This window comes from Scyliorhinus canicula, chromosome 17 (assembly GCF_902713615.1).
Source record: "Scyliorhinus canicula chromosome 17, sScyCan1.1, whole genome shotgun sequence".
Taxonomy (NCBI): Eukaryota; Metazoa; Chordata; class Chondrichthyes; order Carcharhiniformes; family Scyliorhinidae; genus Scyliorhinus; species Scyliorhinus canicula.
This window is the reverse complement of record NC_052162.1, coordinates 49,173,507-49,197,448: the sequence shown is the minus strand read 5'-3', so window position 1 is coordinate 49,197,448 and position 23,942 is coordinate 49,173,507. Positions and strand designations below refer to the sequence as shown.

General features: G+C 48.6%; 1 protein-coding gene across 4 annotated transcripts in view; it reads right to left on the bottom strand.

Annotated features, from left to right (window-relative positions):
* The window catches only part of dlg3 (discs, large homolog 3 (Drosophila)), a 758,334-nt gene that overhangs the window by 493,557 nt on the left and 240,835 nt on the right, over positions 1-23,942 (bottom strand). For all 4 annotated transcript variants that reach the window (XM_038776233.1, XM_038776232.1, XM_038776230.1 and 1 more), the window contains one exon: positions 15,256-15,414. In XM_038776233.1, coding sequence (XP_038632161.1) covers positions 15,256-15,414 — 159 coding nt within the window. The remainder of the gene's footprint in view (positions 1-15,255; positions 15,415-23,942) is intronic.

The following is a 23,942-nucleotide window of genomic DNA, read 5'->3' as shown; positions in this document are numbered from 1 at the left end:
AACAGTCAGCTTTCCCCCCTCAAAAGGGGAAAGCAGCCTATGGTCATTTGGGACTATGGCGAAATGTCCTCTACCTGTAATTAAGGCAATGCTGTGGATCCAAAGATGAATATCAATCCCCACATGCGTGAAATTGAATTGGCCATGAAAACAACAATAATTGCCTGGATTCTCCGATTCTGCGGCTATGTGGACATCTGCAAACTTCCTATTTCTCCTGATCCATCTGGTCTTACGACCAAAAAGTTGGCTCCTCCCCTGCACCGATCCTCCGCCCGGTGGGTGGCTAGCAGCCACGCCGGGTAAAGCTCCTGGCTTTACCTGCGGGTACGGCCAGAGAATGGATGGCACCTTGGCCACGCATGCGCATGGTGGAAGCGGACCTGGCTTGCCGAAAACCACCTGTAACCCCCCTCGCCATCCCTGGACCATCCCCCACCCGTCCCGTCAGCCTCCGCCAAAGTCCCTCCTGCCAGTGGAACGGCTCCACCCCCCCAACTGTGGCGGCACTGGTCACAATCCGCAGCTAACATGCGAGGTCCCAGAAAGTCGTGAGGACACGCGCCCATGCCGTTTTTTTTTGTTGTTTTTTAAAATTACTTTATCTGAGTTACAAAGCCAGGGCTCAGAGTGTGGACAGAGGAGAACCCCTAATCCAGCTCCTAGCCCGCTCCAAAAACCAATTCAAATTGAATCCAATTCATGGTCCCCATAAAGGAGACATGCCAGATCTGAGCCAAAAAGCTCAATTTACGCTCAATCTTAGCCAAAAGGCCGAGAAGCGATGCCCATGCTGTTTTTGAGGGGGCGGAGCATTGGAAAAGCCCGCCGCCCCCCGATTCCAATGTAAAAAAGCATTCTCTGGCTGATCAACGAACGCGATTTTGGTGTCGGCGACCGGAGAATCCAGCCCACTATATCTTAATGACATCATGGGCAGGAGTCTCCATTTCTGAGATTACGGACAGAATTCGCAAAGTTCTATGTCAGGAAAACTGGCGCCGTACCTGGACCGATTCTGCTACCTTTGAGGGGTTAGCAGGATGGCAATGAGATGCACGACCCCAGGCTTCACGGATGAGGAGCTGGAGATCCTCAAGGATACAGTGGACAACAGGTGGATGACCCTGTACCCTGGCCCTGGAAGGAGGCTGCCAGTCACCACAATTCGTTGTGCCTGGGCGCAGGTGGCAAATGCGCCATGGGTAACGTGCCATGGGTAACGCGCCGGAAAAAACTGCACAACCTCCTCAGGGCGGCCAGGGTGAGTCGGCAGCAGTGTGCCCCTGGCACTAACCCCCGGGAGAGGGAGAAGCCTGGTGGGGGACTGCCGGACCTATGGACCCTGATCATGGCAAAGCGGAGAGCCCTGGACGTGGTCGGCGGCCCGGAGGAAATGGAGGTCGCCGGGGTGGAGTTCGGCTGCGGGCGAGGAAGTGAGACCCTGCTGAGTTGTGGCTCCCCGTGACAGTGTGTCAACCAACACCCCCCCCCCCCAACACCACCCCCTCACCACCCTCACCCCACCACCCCCATTTCCCCCGGCCCGCGGTCTAATCATGCAAGCAAGAACAAAGAACAATTCAGCACAGGAACAGGCCCTTCGGCCGTTCAAGGCTGCGCCGACCATGGTGCCTGTCTAATCTAAAATCGAATGCGTCGCGTCTTGTGTCTCACAGGACCTGCTGAAGATGGTCCCATGGAGTAGCCTGCATCCCCAGCCAGTGCCACAGCGAGCCCCCCCGTGAGCCGAGCACCGACGCTGAGAGCAGCTCGTGCCAGCCCTCCACCTGAGACGCAGGAGCTTGGGTCTGAGCATGACCTGGATTTCCCATCACACCCTCGGTTGGGTACTTTAGTGAAGAGGCTCCTGGGACACAACCTGGTGTGCACCACACAGCTGACCCGGTACAGCTGGTGGAGGTAGGAACACCCGAGGGGGCGGATGGTCGGAGGGCAGGCCAACCCCAGTGAGTAACTGCCGCCCAGATGGGTTGTGGGTTTCTGGAACGGGCAGTCCCATCGATTGTGGAGATGTAGTCACAGAGTCAGGAATTACATGAGGGGTTGTCGGCGAACATCCAGTACCTGTAGGTGCAGTTGGAGGAGTCCAACCATGTGCAGCAGCAGGAGGTGGTGCCGACAATGCATGCCACCCAGGCCATCACTGCATGGGTGGCGTCCGTGGTGGAGGCATTGGGGGGGGCGACAGTTTTGGCTATCGATTGGCATGTCCAAGGCTTGGGGCATTCTGTGCAGGTGATGGCCGAGGCTCAGGTCAGGGTTGCCGCCTCACAGGCAACCATGTGCTGGAAATCGCAGCGGGTCATGGCTAGAAATGTCATCGGCATTGCCCAGGTGCTGGACGTCATGGCGCAGAAACAGAGGGAGGTGGCCCAGTTCCAGAGGGAGATGGCGCAATCACTGGCTGATGTGACATAAACCCAGAAGGTGGTGGCACAGTCAATGGGTGATGTGGCACAGCTCCAGATGGAAATGGTGTACTCCCTGTGCTCCATGGCCGCGAGCATACAGTCCCTGGTACAGTCCCTGGTCGAGACCAGAGCGGGCTTCCAGGCCTGGCAGCGCAAGGGGTGACCTCAAGGAATAGCTCCGCTTGCACCCCTGTCCCATGGAGTAGCCTGGGGCCATCAGACACTCGAGGGAGGAGGAAGTGATGAGGCCCGTGCCGGTGACTGCCACAGGAGGTGTGCCGGAACACGGCAGCACCTGGGAACTCTCCCCCTCCTGTCCCTGGTGCATCTGGTGGGCAGCGGGCAGAACAGGCGGCACCACGCCTCTTGGGACACCTGAGCAATAGCTGGGCCCATCCAGGCCCGGGTCGCCCCAGAAGACGCCCGCCAACGGGGATCCAGGTCGCAGGGCAGGAGTCACAGCAGGCCGCCTCCACTCCTGATGTACCTTCTGGGGAACGACCAAGACATAGTATTAGGGTCCGTAAGGCCAGAAAGTTAGATACTAGTTAAGTTGGCCCAGATGCAGGGCACAGTTTAGTTATGGGGGCTAGGCAACAAATCTGTATATTCTTTGTCACATTAAACACCTGTTACCACTGTTACAACCTGCCTCGGTGCTCTGTCTGATGGGTGTGAGGGTTGGGCTAGTCTGAGCTGGCCAGAGAGGTGGAGGAGGGGAGGAGGAGGGGGGGGGGGGGGGGGGGGGGGGGGGGTTGGTGGATTAGGCAGACATTGTGGGTAGCCTGGGCTCCCCACCGCCCCTCACCGAGCTGCACCGCCGTCACCCCAGGGATTCGATGATACCGTGTGATGGATTGCAGCTCGCATGTAGGGATCACCCTGGTGGACGGTGGAAAGTGCTACCATGGGCAGGAGTCAGACGTTATCAAACGATGCGGAGCACCAGAGCTCACTGTAGAGCGGGCTGGCATCATCCTCCATCCCATGGACCAGACCTGGTGTTACTGCCAACCCAGGGCCCCACCCTATGGTGCGGCAGGTAATTATCATGGAGGGGATTTCAGGCTAGGGGGTGGCTTGGGGCGGGGAGGGGATGGGCTGCGGTGTCTGTGGCTCTGGCCAGTCCCCCCCTCTGTAGTTGGTGAATGTGGAGGCGGTCAGAGTGTCTCGCGTGCGTTGGCACACACATCGTCCGGGCTCCAAGTCCTGTCTATCCTCCCCTCATCCTCCTCGTCGGACAGGCCTGGCTTTCCTCTTCCTCCTCCAGCACATTGCCCCTCTGTTGCGCGATGTTGTGGAGGAACGCAGCAGGCCGCCACGATGCGGGCGACCCGCATACCATCATACTGGAGGGCCCCTCCAGAAAACCCAGGCATCTGAACCGCACCTTCAGGAGGCGGAAGCACCGCTCAATCATGCTCCTGGTCGCTGCATGGGCTTCGTTGTAGTGGGTCTCGGCATCGGTCTGTGGCCTCCGGATAGGCATCATCAGCCACGACTGCACTGGATAACCCCGGTTTCCCAGGAGCCAATCCCCCAGCTCAGGGAGGCGAATCAAACATTTCAGGAATCGTCAGGTGTTCCAGGATGAAGGCTTCGTGCACACTGCTCGGGTATCGGGCGCAGACGTGCATGATGTGCATCTGATGGTCACATATCAGCTGCACATTCATCGAGTGGAACCCCTTTTAGTTGGTGTAGAGCGGCCTGTCATCTGCAGGTGCTCATAGGGCGACTTGCATCCTGTCGATCACCCCCGGACCCGGGCATCCCGTCGATGACAACGATCCCTGTTACTCGGGCATCCTGGTGGGCTCAGTCCACATTAATGTGGATGTATTGTGCCGGCTGGGCATGTAGGGCCGCCGTGACGGCGCGGTGGCCGGCACCGTGGCAGCCTCTGGCCCACATCCCTGCTTCCAGCGGTACAGTCGGCTGGCAATGCCCTTGCCAGTGGTACGCTCCGCAGCCTCTGCCTGGCACCCCAATAGGGGCTGCTGTGGGTATTGCCCTGGGTGGGCTGCGGCGGGTGGTGGCCAGGTTTGGGGGGGGGGGGGGGGGGGGGGGGGGCAGATTTCAGTGAGGAGAGTGGGTCTGTACAGCAGGTTTCAGACAGGAGAGTGGGTCTGTACAGCAGATTTCAGTGAGGAGAATGGGTCTGTACAGCAGATTTCAGAGAGGAGAGTGGGTCTGTACAGCAGATTTCAGAGAGGAGAGTGGGTCTGTACAGCAGATTTCAGAGAGGAGAGTGGGTCTGTACAGCAGATTTCAGTGAGGAGAATGGGTCTGTACAGCAGATTTCAGTGCAGAGAGTGAGTCTGTACAGCAGGTTTCAATGGGGAGAGTGGGTCTGTACAGCAGATTTCAGTGAGGAGAATGGGTCTGTACAGCAGATTTCAGAGAGGAGAGTGGGTCTGTACAGCAGATTTCAGTGAGGAGAGTGGGTCTGCACAGCAGGTTTCAGAGAGGAGAGTGGGTCTGTACAGCAGGTTTCAGACAGGAGAGTGGGTCTGTACAGCAGATTTCAGAGAGGAGAGTGGGTCTGTACAGCAGGTTTCAGAGAGAAGAGTGGGTCTGTACAGCAGATTTCAGAGAGGAGAGTGGGTCTGTACAGCAGGTTTCAGAGAGGAGAGTGGGTCTGTACAGCAGATTTCAGAGAGGAGAGTGGGTCTGTACAGCAGGTTTCAGAGAGGAGAGTGGGTCTGTACAGCAGATTTCAGTGAGGAGAGTGGGTCTGTACAGCAGGTTTCAGTGAGGAGAATGGGTCTGTACAGCAGGTTTCAGTGAGGAGAATGGGTCTGTACAGCAGGTTTCAGAGAGGAGAGTGGGTCTGTACAGCAGATTTCAGTGAGGAGAGTGGGTCTGTACAGCAGATTTCAGTGAGGAGAGTGGGTCTGTACAGCAGATTTCAGAGAGGAGAGTGGGTCTGTACAGCAGGTTTCAGTGAGGAGAATGGGTCTGTACAGCAGATTTCAGTGAGGAGAATGGGTCTGTACAGCAGATTTCAGAGAGGAGAGTGGGTCTGTACAGCAGATTTCAGTGAGGAGAATGGGTCTGTACAGCAGGTTTCAATGGGGAGAGTGGGTGTGTACAGCAGATTTCAGTGAGGAGAATGGGTCTGTACAGCAGGTTTCAATGGGGAGAGTGGGTGTGTACAGCAGATTTCAGTGAGGAGAATGGGTCTGTACAGCAGATTTCAGTGAGGAGAATGGGTCTGTACAGCAGGTTTCAATGGGGAGAGTGGGTGTGTACAGCAGATTTCAGAGAAGAGGCTGAGTTGTAAGTGCGAGACTTCAACGAGACGAAATGGCTGTAAATAGCAGGATTTTAGTGATGGGAGCAGAGCTTTAAATAGAGCATGTTGACTGGAGTTTATGCGGGTGTGCTGTGGAATCTCATTGAAGTTCGCCCTGGAACTGAAAAGCATGGGAGCCACTGACGAGGGTTGCACACCCTGGGATTTAGAAATTTATGGGGCGGTTTGATCTAAATTTTCAAGCTTTTAACAGGAAGAAATTGGGGAGAAAGAAAGTATTTCCATTGATTGAGAAGTCTCGGACAAAGGGATACTGTCTGAATACTACTGCCAGGCTTTTCGGGAGTGACATACGGAAAAACCTCCACACACAAGTTGTTAAAAGTTTGAGACAATCTTCTGCAAACAGCAATTGGTACATGATCAAATATAAATTTTGAATCTCAGATTGAGGACGGGAGTTACCAGCTGTTCACGCCGGCGGGAAATTCCGATACCACACCGGCGCACAGGTTTCCCAGTGGCGAGTGGTGCTGTCAACGCGAAATCCCGCTGGCGGGTCACGTCCCTTCGTCGAAAAACACACGGCAGGGTGGTCAGTAAACCCCACCCTGAAAATTTTTTATTAACCCATGTGTAGATCAAATGGCCATGTGACGTGATGAGGCGGCTACATAAGAGGTCATATCGTGGAAGCTTGGGATTATCACCGGGAGCGCAGGCAGACAACAAGTGTCAAAGTAGTTGCTAAACTAGTGAAGAAATTCCTCTTTGTTGAAACCCCTTGCTGCCAGTTATTCTGGAACCCACTGTTGTGTTATGCTTCTTCATGTAGCATAGACTACTTCCTTGATGTATACTCTGACCAAGGAAGGTTCAGACTTGGAAATAGATTTAACACATTTATTGAACAGTTAACAATTCTCCTACTTGGGTTCGACTCTCTTGCTATTCTTACTATAGTAGCTCGATCTAACTAACTAGTCTGCTCTAATCCATGTGGTGGGTGTGATGCTTCCCTGATCTGCCCCTGTCTCTCTGTGTGTCGCCTATGGAAAGAGAAAGAGCATGTGTGCCCTGTCCTTTTATATGGGTAGCCCCCTTGTGGTAGTGTCACCTCTGGGTGTGTCTTGACTGCTCATTGGTCGTGTCCGATCTTACTGACCTATTGGCTGAATGTCTGTGTGTCATAATGTCTCTGGTGCTCCCTCTAGTGGGCCGGGTGGCAAGCATATGGAGATAGAATACAGATCAGCCATGATCTCAATGAATGGTGGAACAGGTTTGAGGGGCTAAATGGCATAGTCCTATTGCTATGTTCCTAATATAGTGTAGTATAGATGTGAGTGCATATGTAAGGTCATCATTAGCATTGCCTGTTCCTCAATTTGAGGATGATGTTTACCTCGGACTACAAGTATCTGCCTTGGATCTTCATAAGACCATAAGACATAGGAGCAGAATTAGGTCACTCGGCCCATCGAGTCCGCTCCGCCATGTAACTGATTTGCGATCTGCATATATTTGGGCACATGGAGCCTGGTAGTGGGATCCTGTTTTCAGAATTTGTTTCCTCTTCTTTTCTTCTCTGCTGTTTTTCATCATAAAGGCATTGTGACTCAAAGCATGACGCAACTTGATGTAGGCATGAACAGCAAAGAGTAAACAGTAAACATTTGAATATGGTGAAAAGGTGTCTTGTTAGAAAAGGAAAAATAATTGGATTGTAAATTTCAGGAAATCTTGAGTGAGGGAAAATTAATTTCTTTCAAAACTATATTTTTTAAAATATGGAAAGATATTGGGCGGGATTCACTGTTGCCCGACGCTGATCAGGTGAAGAACCCCTTTCAAAGTCCAAATCGGGGGCGCCGCCGGTTTGACGACGGTTTTCTATCCTCTGCCCCCTCTAAAATGGCATCATGGTGTAGCGAGCGGCACGGCGTTGGAACAGCATGTGCGGCGTCACCTGAAGGCCCTCCCCCAATTCTCCGCCCCAATGGGCCGAGTTCCTGACCACGCGGTTGACGTGAGGTCTCAGCTGCCGGGAACCCGGCGTGGCGGCTGCAGACTGTGTCCAGCGCCGCCACAGTCAGCCGGGAGCCGTGCTGCTGGCCGGGGCGGCTTCCGCGAGGACTGAGGGGACTGGTGTGAAGTGGCCAGGGGGGCAGTATTTGTCAGGTCGCTTCCGCGCACGGCCGTTGCCATGTTTTACAGCGCGACCGCTGCAGGTTGTCGCCGTGTACATGCGCGGCCACGGACCCAGCCATTCTCCAGATATTTTTGTCATGGAAGCCGGTCGCACGATCGGTGTGCGCGGCACCAATTTTTGCATCATAAAATGCCACAGTTCCCATGCCGGCGTTGGCACTTATCCTACAAATCGGTGAATCCAGCCCATTATCTCTTCTGGACATTGATACTGACATGGATTTTCTTGTAAAGGAAGTCATAAGTTCACCTTGGACTGGGAGCAAGCCTGCTTTCTTCCAATAAATTATCTGACCTGTATTATACTTGAGGAAGATCTGTTTGTTTGGTTTGAACTGCAATCATTTTAATTGATGGGGGAAAAAATTGAAAGGCAAAGGCCTGTGACTTAATGAAAATCGCATGGCAGAGCCAAGCTTTAGGTTTGATCCTGGTTATGAAGTCAGTCTAGTTGGGGAATAAGTTGGGAAAGGGAGTCTACCCTAACTGGCTCTCTCTGTCTTGTCTGAAATTGTGTGTCTTTCTCATTCTGCTGCCAGAGAATCCTCACCTGAATGGAACTTGTCTGTATTTGGACCTGCAAAGCTGAGGCAAGTCCTATATTCTCCTTTACGCTGAAGTCCACTGGTGCGAACTTCCAGATGTCCGCTGGGACTATCAGCCCATCCCCACACAAGGGAATGACAGATCGACAGTGTCGAGATTCTGTGAACTTTATTATTTATTTTATAAATGCCTTTCATCTAAAGTCCACCTCGACAATGAGACTGTTTTTAGACTGAATCCTTTTACACAGTATGCAGTTAATGTGTGGGAGGCAATGGAGGTGGATCGTGTTGATAAATTCAAGAAGGAACTAAGACAGTTTTTAGGTGAAAGGAAGATTGAGGATTGCAAGATGTCATGCTGCTGGCAGGGCCTTCTACAGTTAGTGCATTGAGGAAAATCACGCCACCCAGCCTGCAATTTTTCATCTATAATTTGTCAAAAATCCTGGACAGTTGCCTGTGACTTTTCATATTCGCTGTCTGCATGTGAGATCCTAACATTAATGTATGGAACCTTTTGCACTATGGGGCTTGTCACATTGATCACAGTCGTCTTTCTGCTCCTGTACATTTCCGCGCTGCCGAGTACAATGCAACTTGATGCCACCTTAAGCAGACAGCAACATTTTCCAGAGACTGCTGCTTTTATTACTTAACTTATTTTAAGTCCTGATTTTTGTGCTGAATTCACAGATCCTGCCAGCAGGTGGTTCTAAAGGGCAATAGCACAAGCAACGTTACTGGTGACTTGCTAGCTGTGAATGGAAATTCTCCAGCTTTCCACAGAGACCACCTGCAAAGACAATCAATTTCTACCAGCCACTCACACACACACAGCACATACGCAACACACTGGGATCTCTACAGTTTTAAAGGGAGACTGTTAATGTTCTTCTTTTTTTAACGTAAGGAAAGCTCATGGTGTAGGGAGTAACATGTTGGCATGGATAGAACATAAGAACTAGGAGCAGGAATAGGCCATCTGGCCCCTCGAATCTGCTCCCCCATTCAATAAGATCATGGCTGATCTTGTTGTGGACTCAGCTCCACTTACCCGCCCGCTCACCAGAACCCTTAAATCCTTTACTGTTCAAAAATCTATCTTTGCCTTAAAAACATTCAGCGAGGTAGCTTCAACTGCTTTACTGGGCAGGAAATTCCACACATTCATGACCCTTTGAGTGAAGAGGTTCCTCCTCAACTCAGTCCTAAATCTGCTCCCCTTTATTTTGAGGCTATACCCCCTAGTTCTAGTTTCATCCACCAGTGGAAATAACCTCCCTGCTTCTACCTTATCTATTCCCTTCATAGAAGATTGGCTAGCTAACAGGAAATAGAGAGTAGGCATAAATGTATAATTTTCTGGTTGGGAGGATGTGACAAGTGGTGTGCCTCAGGGATTAGGGTCTCAACATATTACAATTTATATAAGTGATTTGGATGGAGGTGCTAATGGTGTGGTTACCAACTTTGCTGATGACACAAAGATAGGTAGGAAGGTAAGTTATGAAGAGGACATAGGAGGCTATAAAAAGATATAGATGGGTCAGCTGAGTAGACAAGGATTTGCCAAATGCAGTATAATGTGTGAAAATGGGTAACTCCATTTTGGCAGGACATAAAAAAGAAGAATATTAGCTAAATGGTGAGAGTTTGCAGTGTTCTGAAATGCAGAAGGATGTGTGTCCTAGTGCATGAATAGCAAAAGGTTAGTATGCTGGTGCAGCAAGTACTTACCAAAGCGAAAAGAATGTTATCATTTATTGTGGGAAGAATTGAAGGCAACAGGAGAACGCTTGTGCTTCAGTTATACAAGGCATTGGTGAGACCACACCAGGAATATGTGTACAGCAATGGTCTCCTTATTTAGGGAAAGATATAAATACATTTGAAGCTATCTAGAGAAAGTTTACTAGATTAATTCCTGGAATGGATGGGTTGTTTTATGAGGAAAGGTTGGACAGTCTAGGCTTTTATTAAGCTGTGATTAAGGAGGGCACTATGGAGGATTCGAGCACTGAGGCAATATGGGTAGAGCTAAGAAATAGGAAGGGTACAGTAACATTGTTGGGACTTTACTACAGGCCTCCAAAAAGCGAGCATGAAGTAGAGGTACAAATATGTGACAGATTATAGAAAAATGTAGGAGCAATAGGGTGGTCGTGATGGGAGATTTTAACTTTCCCAACATTGAATGAGACTCATGTAGTGTTGGAGGCGTAGATGGAGCAAAATTTGTAAAGAGCATCCAGGAGAGTTTTTTTAGAGCAGTATGTAAATAGTCCAACTCGGGAAGGGGCCAGACTGGGCGTGGTATTGCGGAATGATCCCGGCCAGGTGTTTAAAGTTTCAGTCGGTGATTTCTTCGGGAATAGCGATCACAATTCCGTAAGTTTTAGAATACTCATGGACAAAGATGAGAGTGGTCCTAAAGGAAGAGTGCTGAATTGGGAAAAGGCCAAGTATAACAAAATTCGGCAGGAGCTAGGGAATGTGGATTGGGAGCAGCTGTTTAAGGGTAAATCCACATTTGAAATGTGGGAGTCTTTTAAGGAAAGGTTGATTAGAATACAGGACAGGCATGTCCATGTGAAAATGAGAAATAGAAATGGCAAGATTAGGGAACCATGGATGATGGGTGGAATTGTGAGACTAACTAAGATGAAAAAGGAAGCATACATAAGATTTAGGCGACTTAAAACTGATGAAGCTTTGGAGGAATATCGGGAAAGTAGGACAAATCTTAAACGCGTAATAAAGAGGGCTAAAAGGGGTCATGAAATATCTATGACTAACAGGGTTAAGGAAAATCCCAAAGCCTTTTATTCGTATATAAGGAGCAAGAGGGTAACAAGAGAAAGGATTGGCCCACTCAAAGACAAAAGAGGGAATTTATGCGTGGAGTCAGAGGAAATGGGTGAGATTCTTAATGAGTACTTTGCATCGGTATTCACCAAGGAGAGGGACATGACAGATGTTGAGGTTAGGGATGGATGTTTAAATACCCGGGTCAAGTCGGCATAAGGAAGGGGGAAGTTTTGGATATTCTACAAGGCATTAAGGTGGATAAGTCCCCAGGTCCGGATGGGATCTATCCCAGGTTGCTGAGGGAAGCGAGGGACGAAATAGCTGGGGCCTTAACAGATATCTTTGCAGCATCCTTGAGCACGGATGAGGTCCCGGAGGACTGGAGAATTGCTAATGTTGTCCCTTTGTTTAATAAGGGTAGCAGGGATAATCCAGGGAATTATAGACCTGTGAGCTTGACCCAAGTGGTAGGCAAACTGTTGGAGAATATGCTGAGAGATAGGATCTATTCACATTTGGAAGAAAATAGATTTATCAGTGATAGGCAGCATGGTTTTTTGCAGGGAAGGTCATGTCTTACAAACCTAATAGAATTCTTTGAGGAAGTGACAAAGTTAATTGATGAGAGAAGGGCTGTAGATGTCATATACATGTACTTCAGTAAGGCGTTTGATAAATTTTCCTATGGCAGGTTGATGGAAAAAGTGAAGTCGTATGGGGTTCAGGGTGTACTAGCTAGATGGATAAAGAACTGGCTGGGCAACAGGAGACAGAGTAGTGGTGTAAGAGAGTGTCTCAAAATGGAGAAAGGTGACTAGTGGTGTTCCACAGGGATCCGTGCTCGGACCACTGTTGTTTGTGATATACATAAATGATCTGGACGAAGGTATAGGTGGTCTGATTAGCAAGTTTGCACATGATACTAAGATTGGTGGAGTTGCAGAGAGCGAGGGGGACTGTCAGAGAATACAGAAAAATATAGATAGATTGGAGAGTTGGGCAGAGAAATGGCAGATGGAGTTCAATCCAGGCAAATGCGAGGTGATGCATTTTGGAAGATCCAATTCAAGAGCGGACTATACGGTCAATGGAAGAGTCCTGGGGAAAATTGATGCACAGAGAGATCTGGGAGTTCAGGTCCATTGTACCCTGAAGGTGGCAACGCAAGTCGATAGAGTGGTCAAGAAGGCATACAGCATTCTTGCCTTTATCGGATGGGGTATTGAGTACAAGAGTCGGCAGGTCATGTTACAGTTGTATAGGACTTTGGTTAGGCCACATTTGGAATACTGCGTGCAGTTCTGGTTGCCACATTAGCAGAAAGATGTGGATGCTTTAGAGAGGGTGCAGAGGTTCACCAGGATGTTGCCTGGTATGGAGGGTGCTAGCTATGAAGAAAGGTTGAGTAGATTAGGATTGTTTTGTTGGGAAAGACAGAGGTTGAGGGGGGTCCTGATTGAGGTCTACAAAATTATGAGGTATGGACAGGGTGGATAGCAACAAGCTTTTTCCAAGACTGGGGGTGTCAATTACAAGGGATCACGATTTCAAGGTGAGAGGAGGAAAGTTTAAGTTAAAGTTTAAAACTGCGTGGAAAGGTTTTTACGCAGAGGGGGTGGGTGCCTGGAATGCTTTGCCAGCGGAGGTGGTAGAGGCGGGCACAATAGCATCATTTAAGATGCATTTAGACAGATATATGAATGGCGGGGAACAGAGGGAAGTAGATCCTTGGAAAATAGGCGACAGGTTTAGATAAAGGATCTGGATCAGCACAGGCTGGGAGGGCCGGAGGGCCTGTTCCTGTGCTGTAATTTTCTTTGTTCTTTGTTCTTTATCTACTGGAGTTTGGAAGAGTAAGAGGTGACTTGATTGAAACATATAAGATGCGAAGGTGTCTTAACAGGGTCAATATGGAGAGGATGTTTCCACTTGTGGAAGAACCTAGAACAAGTGCCCACTGTTTAAAAATAAAAGGTTGCCTATTTAAACTAGGAATTAGGAAAAAAAAATTCTCGTAGAGAGCTGTGAGACTTTGGAATTCTCACCTCAAATGGAGGTTGAGGCAGAGCCTTTCAATATCTTTCAGGCAGAGGTAGATAGATTTGGATTTGGGTTTAGATTTGCGTTTATGGTCATGTGTACCGAGTGAAAAGTACTGTCCTGCGTTCAGTCCAGACAGATCATTCCAAAAATGAAAAAACTGCGGGCTGGATTCTCCATTTGGGAGACTATGCGATGACGTCGACATGGGAACACTGGCGTTTTATGCCCGAAAAATTGGCGCAAAAGCTGCACCAATCCCCCATCTGGTGGGGGGCTAGCAGGCACGCAGCGCAGAGCCCCCGGCGGATGTGGCCGGAGAATTGCGGGTCCATGGCCGCGCATGTGCACGCCGGCGGTCTGCAGCGACCACACCGTGTAACAATGCGGACCCGGCCTGCCAAATAGTGCCCTCCTTTGGCCAGGCTTGCCACCCCCAGACCAACCCCCACCTGTGCCCCAAGGCCCCGCGGAAGCCCTCCCTGCCTGCGGATCGGCTCTCCCCCCACGCCCGCGGATCAGCTCCCCCCCCCTCCGCCCCCCTGACTGTGGCTGCGCTGGACTCAGTCCACAGCCGCCACGGCGGTTTCCTGAAAGAAAATCGCACACACGGCCCACGCTGTTAGGAGCTCGACCCATCGGGGGCAAAGTATCGGGGGAGGGCCTCAGGCAATGTCCTGAGGCCGTCCTGACGGTGTGCGGTGTACTTTTGGAGGGGGCGGCGCATCGCAAAAGCGGCACCGCACCCCGATTTCGGCGCCAATGGGGTTTCTCCGGCCGATCGGCGAACGCGATTCTGGCAGCGTAGACCAGAGAATCCCACTCATAGGATATACGATAGATAAGATAGATTCTTGATAAGCAATGGGGTGAAAGGTTATCGGGGATAGGCAGGAACGTGAAATTGTGGTTTAAATTGGATCAGCCTTGATGTTATTGAATGCAGAGTAAGCTTGAGGGACTGAGTGGCCTACTGGTCCTAATTCATTTTTTCTTATGTAAGTGCCTCACATGTGGAATTTGTCCGGAATCGTCTGAAACATGTTTAGTTCCCATATAGTTGTTAAAAAAAATCACAGTAATGATCAAAATCAATGCAAAATTCCATGTAACTTCAGTTTTTCTGCTTTCTCAATAAACCCCAATTGGAATGTCAATATTCTTCACTCCAATACCTCTATTGCAGTTAAAATAAAGGGTACTGAATGAGGTTTAAGACTGGTCAGTGACAAGCAGTAATCTGGACAATAAACCACATTTGTTTTCAGGCTTTCAATGTCAATGCATTATAATAACACTGCTTTTCTATTCAGATTTGTGCTTCCAAAATATCAAATTAATTGCAATCAGCCAAGCAACTATAATAACTATTTCTGAATAGTACTTTGGTTCAAGATTCCACAGCAAAGGATTTGGATTAAGAAACATGTAGCGTAAACCTGAAATAACCAAGGAAAGTAGCACAGGTTAAATTAAATTTTAAAAAATAATTAAAGTAGTCAGAACTCAAGGATGGAAATAATCGAGATTGAGACTTGTACCAAAAACACTTCTTATGAAGACTTAATTCCTTATGTATGAGCTGCATTGAACTTGGTTCCAATGGTAAAAGAACAGCCTCTTACTGTCGTATGCGTGTTTTGGGGTTAGTAAGGGTTAATGTGACACTGGGGAAACAGTACTGTCCACATTATGAAGTACAGAGTCACATGGTGGTGGACTTGTGTGTAGAGAGGCTCTGAGAGAAGTGGACATGAAGATAACAACGAGTTCAGGGCCGAACCTTGGAGATATGTACATAGTTGTGTGTTCACAATGAACTGTTTCAACCAGACAAGCCTCTAGATCTCTTAGTGAGCCACCTACCAACCGTACAACACTTACCACAGTATTAATGCATTAAGTCTTTCTAATTTTTGACAATACCACATATAAAGGAAAATATGACACTGACCTCTGGGCAAGATGTATGGATGGGTGATACGTAGCTGCAGACGTTCTCAACTTCAAATGTAGTTTTCTCCTTTATCTGTATGAGCTCAGGCATATCCTCGATGGCACTCTGGTTAGGGAGATAACTATTGATGATGCCTTTGTCGTAGTAGTCATACCTCTACATAAAATATAAACACAGGTATTTGATAACTATTTCTGCTAATTCGATACATGAAAGAATAATGAGTATTGGCTTCCCTAATCTGAACATTTCTAGGTGGAGGACCAAAACTCATTACAACCATTTGTGAACTGAAAAAAAGTTTGGTTTGGATTGAACAATGAGTACTATTACTAACATAAATTTCTTTAGTCCTGGTACTGAAGGTAGGTAATTCTTATTGAAATTAGCCTAGATTGTCCAATTGAAGATTAGCCCCACAGAAAGTGAGGTTTTCTATGACTGCTTTCACCAGTATCTTTAAGGGACTTAAGATAAGTCTCTTGGTAATATTTTGGACATACTCCAAGCATGAGAAATACTTTTGATTAGGAGATTGCCTTATTGGGAGTTGCAAAGTAGTGATATAAAACTGCAGCAAGGTCCCCAACACCATTGTCTTAAAAGTAAAATAAAATGTCATAGATTTCATTACATTTACAGAGCAGAAGGAGGCCATTCAGCCCATCCAGTCTGCACCGGCCCTTGGAAAGAGCACCTTACTGAAGCTCACATCTCCACCTTATCCCCGTGGCCCAGTAACCCTACCCACCCTTTTTCGGAAACTACCGGGAAATTTAGCTTGGCCAATCCACCTAACCCCCACATTTTTGGACTGTGGGAGGAAACCAGAGCACCCGGAAGAAACTCACGCAGACACAGGGAGAACGTGCAGACTCCACACAGACAGTGACGCAAGCGGAAATCGAACCCGGGTCCCTGGTGCTGTGAGGCAGCTGTGCTAACCACTGTGCCACCCAGAACAGAAAATGTTCTGCAGGAGGAAAATTGACCTTTTTATATGAAGTCCAACTGCTCAGTCCCAGGAGAGCCTCCCTTGAGTTGTTCATGATCGTCAATGCTAACCGCAAGCATGTTGGTGCAGTACAGAATTAAGCTTAATTACCTCATCAAATAAAAGGAACCTGCAATATCATGCAACAATTAATAGTACTTTAAGCAAGCCTGTCATTTGCAATTGCCTCTTCTTCACTTGGGCTGGATTTTTAATCCACAAACCCGGCCTTTAAAAATGTCCGCCCAGATATCATGGGCGGAATTCTCTGATCCTGGGGTTAAGTGTTGACGCCGTCGTATACTCCGGAGTGTTTATCTGGCCACGAGGATCAGCAATTCTGCGCCACAGAGGGGGCCAGCATGGCACTGGACAGCCTCACGCTGCTCCAGCTGCCAATCCTGGTGTCAGAACGGGTGCCGCGGGACTGCACATGCGCGTTACGGCTGACGCGAGTTTGCACATGCGTGCTACAGCCGGCGCGGGCTCACCCATGCGCGTGGATTGCCTTCTCTGCGCCAACCCTGACGCAACATGGTGGAGAGCTACAGGGGCCCGGCGTGGAGGAACATAGGCCCCCACCAGTATAAGCCCGCCCACCGATCGGTAGGCCCCGATTGCGGGCCAAGCCACTGGCTCCCCCCGGATGTCGGAACCCCCTCCCCCCCACCAGGCCACCCCCCGCAACATGAACGGCGAGGTCCTGCCAGGTAGGACCATATGAGAACGGCGCCGGCGGGACTCGGCGGCACTTGGTCCATCGCGCGGGGAGAATCGCCGGCCGACTGGCGCTGCGTCGTGCCAATGGCGCAGATTCTCCAGTGAGCAGATAATCGGCAGACCGGCGTCGGAGCAGCGTCGTGTGAATCGTTGCCCCTCCCGCCGATTCTCCGACCCGGCGTCGGAGAATCCCGCCCATTTTTCATCTGGGGGAGGTGGGTGAGTCGGGTCTGTGCTGGATTAGAAGTTGGGGTCAGTGACTTTGGAAAGACTTGAGGAGGCAGCAGGGTGCAGTCAGTGGTTGGCCAGAGGGTCTGCCTCGGGGTTCCAGCACTATGCCCAAATCTAAAAATAATAATAAAACATGAAACTTTCCCCATCAGCCCTTATCCCTCACCCCCCTCAGATTTTCATGCCCCATCCTTGCCAACCCATGCCACCTCATGCCCCCATGCAATCTATGCCACTCCACCCACCTCCATGGCTTATCATACCATCCAAGCCAACATATGTTGGCAGCAGGGTAGGGGCAGCAGGGTAGGGGCAGCAGGGTAGCATGGTGGTTAGCATAAATGCTTCACAGCTCCAGGGTCCCAGGTTCGATTCCCGGCTTGGTCACTGTCTGTGTGGAGTCTGCACGTCCTCCCCCTGTGTGCGTGGGTTTCCTCCGGGTGCTCCGGTTTCCTCTCACAGTCCAAAGATGTGTGGGTTAGGTGGATTGGCCATGCTAAATTGCCCGTAGTGTCCTAATAAAAGTAAGGTTAAGGGGGGGGGGTTGTTGGATTACGGGTATAGGGTGGATATGTGGGTTTGAGTAGGGTGATCATGGCTCGGCACAACATTGAGGGCCGAAGGGCCTGTTCTGTGCTGTACTTTTCTATGTTCTATGTCAATCCACCCAGCCCCATGGCCCTTTACAGTTCCAAGCCAACTTAATACCAACTCATACCTCCCATCACCCTTTACTCATGCCAACTCACCCAGTCTCCACCATGGGAAGAACTTAGGATTCATGCAGAAATGCACTAAAACCTTATTTTATAGAACTTTATTTTAAGTGCCTATTCCTGGTTTCATGATATTGAATAAAACGTTCATAAAAACATTTATTACATTTATATTCCTTCAACTAAATAAAGTATTTACAACAAACATTTATTTCAAGTGCTCAATCCCTAATGACAACAAAATATTGGAATTCATAGTCCTCCTCCAAAGAGTATATAACCACATGTAGTTGTCAATGAAACTGCAAAATGGAAGGTATCCTTGTGTGATAATGAGTGGGTGTGAAATAGTCATGCAGCACTAATCCAGTCATGGAAACCCTCAAGCTTATGTCAACAAAGAGTGAAATAACAAGCAATGTTTTTTTTAAACCCCCCCCCCCCCCCCCCCCCCCGACCGCAAAGATTTAAACGGCAGGACTTTTAAATGCCTTGACAGCACTCTTTGACAGTTGCTTTTGACAGTTCCATTTGACACTTTGGAAAGGCTCTTTTGACATTTTTGACCAGGTCCCTTTGACAGGTTCTCTTGATAAGTTCTCTTGACACGGTTGAAAGCTCATTTTGACTGGTGCTTCTGATAGTTCTGACAGGTACCTCTGACAGGTCTGTTGACTATTCCAATGAGCTTGACAGGAAGAGGTTTATGCACTTTGTACACACATATGTACCTACTTTTAGAAATGTCAAAGGGCACCTTATCAAAGTTAGAAGACACCTGACCTACCCCACAAGATGACCTCTGACCAGATCCTGGCTATACAAATGAAGTCAGAAAGTTCTTATCATGTCTAACCTGCACACTTTTGGTCTCACACTACAAGGCTATCAAAGGCTCACTTGAGTGGAGGCAGCTGATGAGTTAAATGGTTGACTGCCTCCATGAAACATACATGCAGAGGCTCTCCATTGTGGTGAAAATGTAGGCCATTGTGCTGAAGTATTTCAATTATGTTGTGTCAAAGGCCATAAGGCAGCACTGTGTCATTGACATTTTCAACCCTCACCTGAAAGTGATCCCTCTATTCTGGAATTCCTCATCAGAGGAAGTAACTTCTCTGTTTCTGCCTTGTGAATGTTTCATAATTTTAAATCATTTAGATTACTCCTCAATTTTATATACCCAAGAAAATACAAGACCAGTTTATGCAAATTATCTTCCTAATTTAATCTCACAAGCCCTGACATAATTCTGGTGAATTTGCACTGCATCCAGTCCAAGGCCAGTATATCTTTTCTGAGATATGATGCCTCAACTGAATGCAGGTGAGTTCTAACCAGAGCTTTATATAAGTGTAGCATTAACTCCCCCCAATTTGGAATACACCCCTGTTCTTTTGTGTTCTTTGGTAATCCACCCCCACCCACTTAACATGAAAATTAACATTACATTTGTCTTTGATTATCTTTTTGCAGTTGTGCATTGGTCTTTATGCACATGGACATTCAATCTACTGCTTCTAATTCCTAGGCCAGAATCTTCCGATTTGAAGTCTAGGTTTGGTGGGAATGAATTCCCAATGTGAGGCTGACCCTGTGTGATCTTGCACTGTTTAGCTCCTCACATTGCATATAAGGAGCTCACTGAATCTCATGATCGGTGTGGGCTGGAGCTCGCCAGGGTTGCAGCAGGAGGTCCTCCTATCTGACTATAGCACCCTGGGATGAGGCTGCAGCGTAGGTTAATGCCTGTGGGGCCCACCAAAGAACCATCCTGCAGTGCGGAAAGAGGATGAATGATTTGCTGAACTAAGACAGGGTGAGTGCACAATCCGCTCAATGCAAACTAATAGACTCATAAGGACATCAAGTAGTCTAAGTGTGCGAGTGCGCAGGACACAGGAATCTGGGTTGCAGCGCTCACCAGCAGATGGGTCACCTGCACCGAATATGTGGCAGCCGCGTCATGCTCTCAATCTCATATGAATTTCAGGACATCCTGCTTCTTAATCACTTATTGGGGAAGGCTGAGCAGGTACCATAGGCATACGTGCTCCGAAACTGATTATGCACCATAGAGATGACGACCAAGCCTTCTGTCTGGCTGCAGGATAATAACATCCAATAATAGTGAACGGAACAAGACTGAAGGTCGCACTCAGGACATTTGTGTCCTCACCCCTATTGAGGAGCAGGCTATCAAGGTAGCATGGAAGGAGCAGAACCATGCCGATGCTGCAGGCAACTGTTAGATATGCCTACAGAGTAACATATTGCTTTAGTTAAGCAACATGTTTAGGCATCCACTAATTTTTTTTTTACCATTCCAGGTACTACTGTAGCAAGAAAAGGGTGGGTCCCACAACAGAGACCAGCCCCAGCTCCCTCTCCAACCCCATCTCTGAGGAGGATATCTCAAAAGCCTCGGGGAATACACTGCCACTTTGTTCATCTCCACCCTCCAACAGCACAGATACATTCACCTCGGTAGCTGTTCCTATGGTGTGTTGAGCACATTACAGATCCAAATCCACAGCTGGCAGAGGAAGTGTCAGCCATGGTCTCTGGCACTCAGAGGACTGCTGGAGACCATGCCTTTGTTCAGCCCCAATCAGATGACGAGACCCTGGACTCAGCCCTAAGAGACCTGAAGGAGATGCAGATAGGTAGGCGACCATCATGCAGATATGCCAGAGAGCATGCACAGTCTGGACTGAAGGCTAGATTCTGCCTACGTTCTGTCTGTTGTTGTTCTGGCATGCAATCGTTTGGCTGCCTCCATAGAAATGGTGGCGGCCATCAGCAGAAGATGCAGTGGCTGCCAGATATGCACTCGGACCTTGAGTACTATAGTGATAATTATCACTATTGTGATTATTGAATAATCCCACATGTGCATGATTAAATACTGGCCATCATTTGTGCGTATGAGGCATTGGCACACATTGTGCAAGCCATTATTTGCAGCTCACCATGGTCTGAGCTCTGAAACTGTGTTCTGTGTTCAGCAAGGTCATTGCATCTTCTGCGGCTGTTGTCCTGGTGTACTTAGGAGGAGTGAACCATGTTGGGAGGGATTCTCCGTCCCACAAGCTCCGTTTTCCGGTACGGCATGCTCCCGTCGGCAGCAGCCGACCAATGGGGTTTCCCATTGTCGGCCACCCCATGCCATCAGGGAATACGCGGGCATGGGTGTGCTGCCGGTGGGGCGGAGGATCCCGCCGACGGAGAATCCCGCAGGTTATGTGGGTGGCATGGAACACAGTAGGTACAGTTTCAGTGTTGAAAGACTGAAGTTCTACAATGTCTTGATAACAATAGCAAATCAAATCCATACATGTTTAGAGAAAGCTGTGGCGGGGCACATCCAATCGTTAATGGTCTTCCTTAGTGATTTGACATTTTGAGCTCACATGCAGGTGAAAGCTTCAAGTAAGGAGACAATGGGTAAGTTAGCCTTGATTGCCAGAGGGACTAAGTGTCAGATTTAAGAAATGTCTGTGCAAAGTTGGCTGAAACCTTTGTCATACCTCACATGGAGATTTGTTTGGCCTGTTCATCTCCTTATCAAGGGTTGCAGATAAAGAGTTTGCAACCTAAATGCAGTGCACTGCATTGAAAAACCAGGGACTTAGTCCATGAAGTGAGAGAGAATAAAATAGGCCTGTGAGCTGGGTTGTGCTGAGGAATGTGAAGCTATCCATGTGAAGCATCAGCAGCTCTAACAGGGCTCTGTAGCAAAGTGGTTTACTTTGACTGGGGTGTCCAGAAAAGCTTTGCACCAATATTGAGGCCATTGAGGACTGTGGTTTGTAGGACACTCTGCAGTTATAGAATCATGAGTGGTTGATTATCCACACCCCATAGCGTAGTTGAGGCATTGTCATTGAGTGGACTTCAAAGTTACTTTGATACTTTTCAGGATGATGAAGATATCAAGTGCTGTGGGTTTACTATGGGCGAGTGGTGATTGAGGGAAGCAACATGATCTTCCCTCATCAATCTGCATGAGGAGCAATCTTGAGGGGGTCAAATGGTGTTTTCATGCTGCTCCTCCCTGTGGATCCATCTATCTGGTGCTGCCTTAAAGAGCTCTCTGCTAGGTCTGCTAGCCACTAGGAGCAGGTGTGAGGGTGTCATGAGTGCATCCCTGCTGAGGTTAGATTTGATATTGCTTCCAAGTTATCATGCACACAAACTTTGTGAGAGCATGGGAAGAATCACAATTCTACTTACAGGTGCCCAAGGTCATGGGAAAATGAAGTGCTTTGCCGGTTGCGTGAATACTGTTTGCATTTAGAGCCATGGTTCTGTACATCAGCACAGTTTGGTGAATGCAAAGGATCAAACCACCATAGGGCCAATGTTAAATAGTGCAATACAGTATAATTATTTTGAATCAAGGTACATTAGAGAAAAGTGCAATGTCTGAAACCAAAAAGGAGCTGGGGCTTTCCAGTCAGCAGAGGGTAGAAAACCAAATAGTGAAGGAAATGTTTTGATAGTTTCTTATGCCTGGAATCTATTAGCTATCAGATTGTCACAGGCCTTTCTGAAAAATCATACCCTTGCAATGGCCACTGCATGTGGCTCTGCAGTATCCTGGTCCCCCCCAACACTGTCCTCATCATCAGTAAGAAGTCTTACAACACCAGGTTAAAGTCCAACAGGTTTGTTTCGAATCACTAGCTTTTGGAGCACTGCCCCTTCCTCAGATGAGGAGGAGACAATTCAGTCCTCCATGTTTCCCTCAGGCAAGACATTCTCCTTTTATAGTTCAAGGTTGCGCGAAGTGCAGCAGACAACAATGATCTGGCACACTTTCTGTGGTGAGTGGACTGCCCTGCCTAAACAATGCAAACATACGAACCTTGGATTTAGGAGGCCTATAGCCTGTTTAGTCGTGACCTTGTGGAGGCATGTGCGGCATTGTAATTCTCCTCAGCTTCACTGTGCAGACAGCGAACTGGTATCATCGGCCAGGTCTTCTCAGGGTCACCTTTGTCCCCAAGGAGCCAGCCCTGCAATTGGTGAGGTGCTACAAAAACCTCTGACATGTATCTACTAGCTTCTCCACAATGATCTTTGGCCACAACTAATACTGGTAGCATTAAAGATGACCACCACAAACTTCTTTGCCAGTGGCTGCTTCCTAGACTCCACTGGGGACCTGTGTGGCATCTCTTAGTGACACACAAGGGCGGTGACAGATCCCCCGATCAGGAGAGTGCGGCAATTTTCCATTTATGCCTGGATCCCAAAAGCCAGGTTGCAAGGGTGTGTTTTGTAGAAATCATAGTATTCCAACAAGAGCAAGGGGATATTGGGTGCACACATATGCCCTTGAGAGAACCCTGGCTCCAGCTAGTCACATTCATCCCACATTCAGATGACGAGACCCTGGACTCAGCCCTAAGAGACCTGAAGGAGATGCAGATAGGTAGGCGACCATCATGCAGATATGCCAGAGAGCATGCACAGTCTGGACTGAAGGCTAGACTCTGTCTACGGGATGGGTCAGAATGTAGGCATTGTGAGATATCCTTGGGATCTGAGCACAAACATGCAGGATTTGCCTTCTGTGATCACACATTCGCTTCACATTCAAAAAGTGGAATCTTTTTCTATTGATGAATGTGACTAGCTGGAGCCAGGGTTCTCTCAAGGGCATATGTGTGCACCCAATAGCCCCTTGCTCTTGTTGGAATACTATGATTTCTACAAAACACACCCTTGCAACCTGGCTTTTGGGATCCAGGCATAAATGGAAAATTGCCGCACTCTCCTGATCAGGGGATCTGTCACTGCCCTTGTGTGTCACTAAGAGATGCCACACAGGTCCCCAGTGGAGTCTAGGAAGCAGCCACTGGCAAAGAAGTTTGTGGTGGTCATCTTTAATGCTACCAGTATTAGTTGTGGCCAAAGATCATTGTGGAGAAGCTAGTAGATACATTGACCTCTGGTTGCCAGAATCCAGTCTCTTTTGAGACCTCACTGAACCTTGCTGTTCTGGCCATTACCCT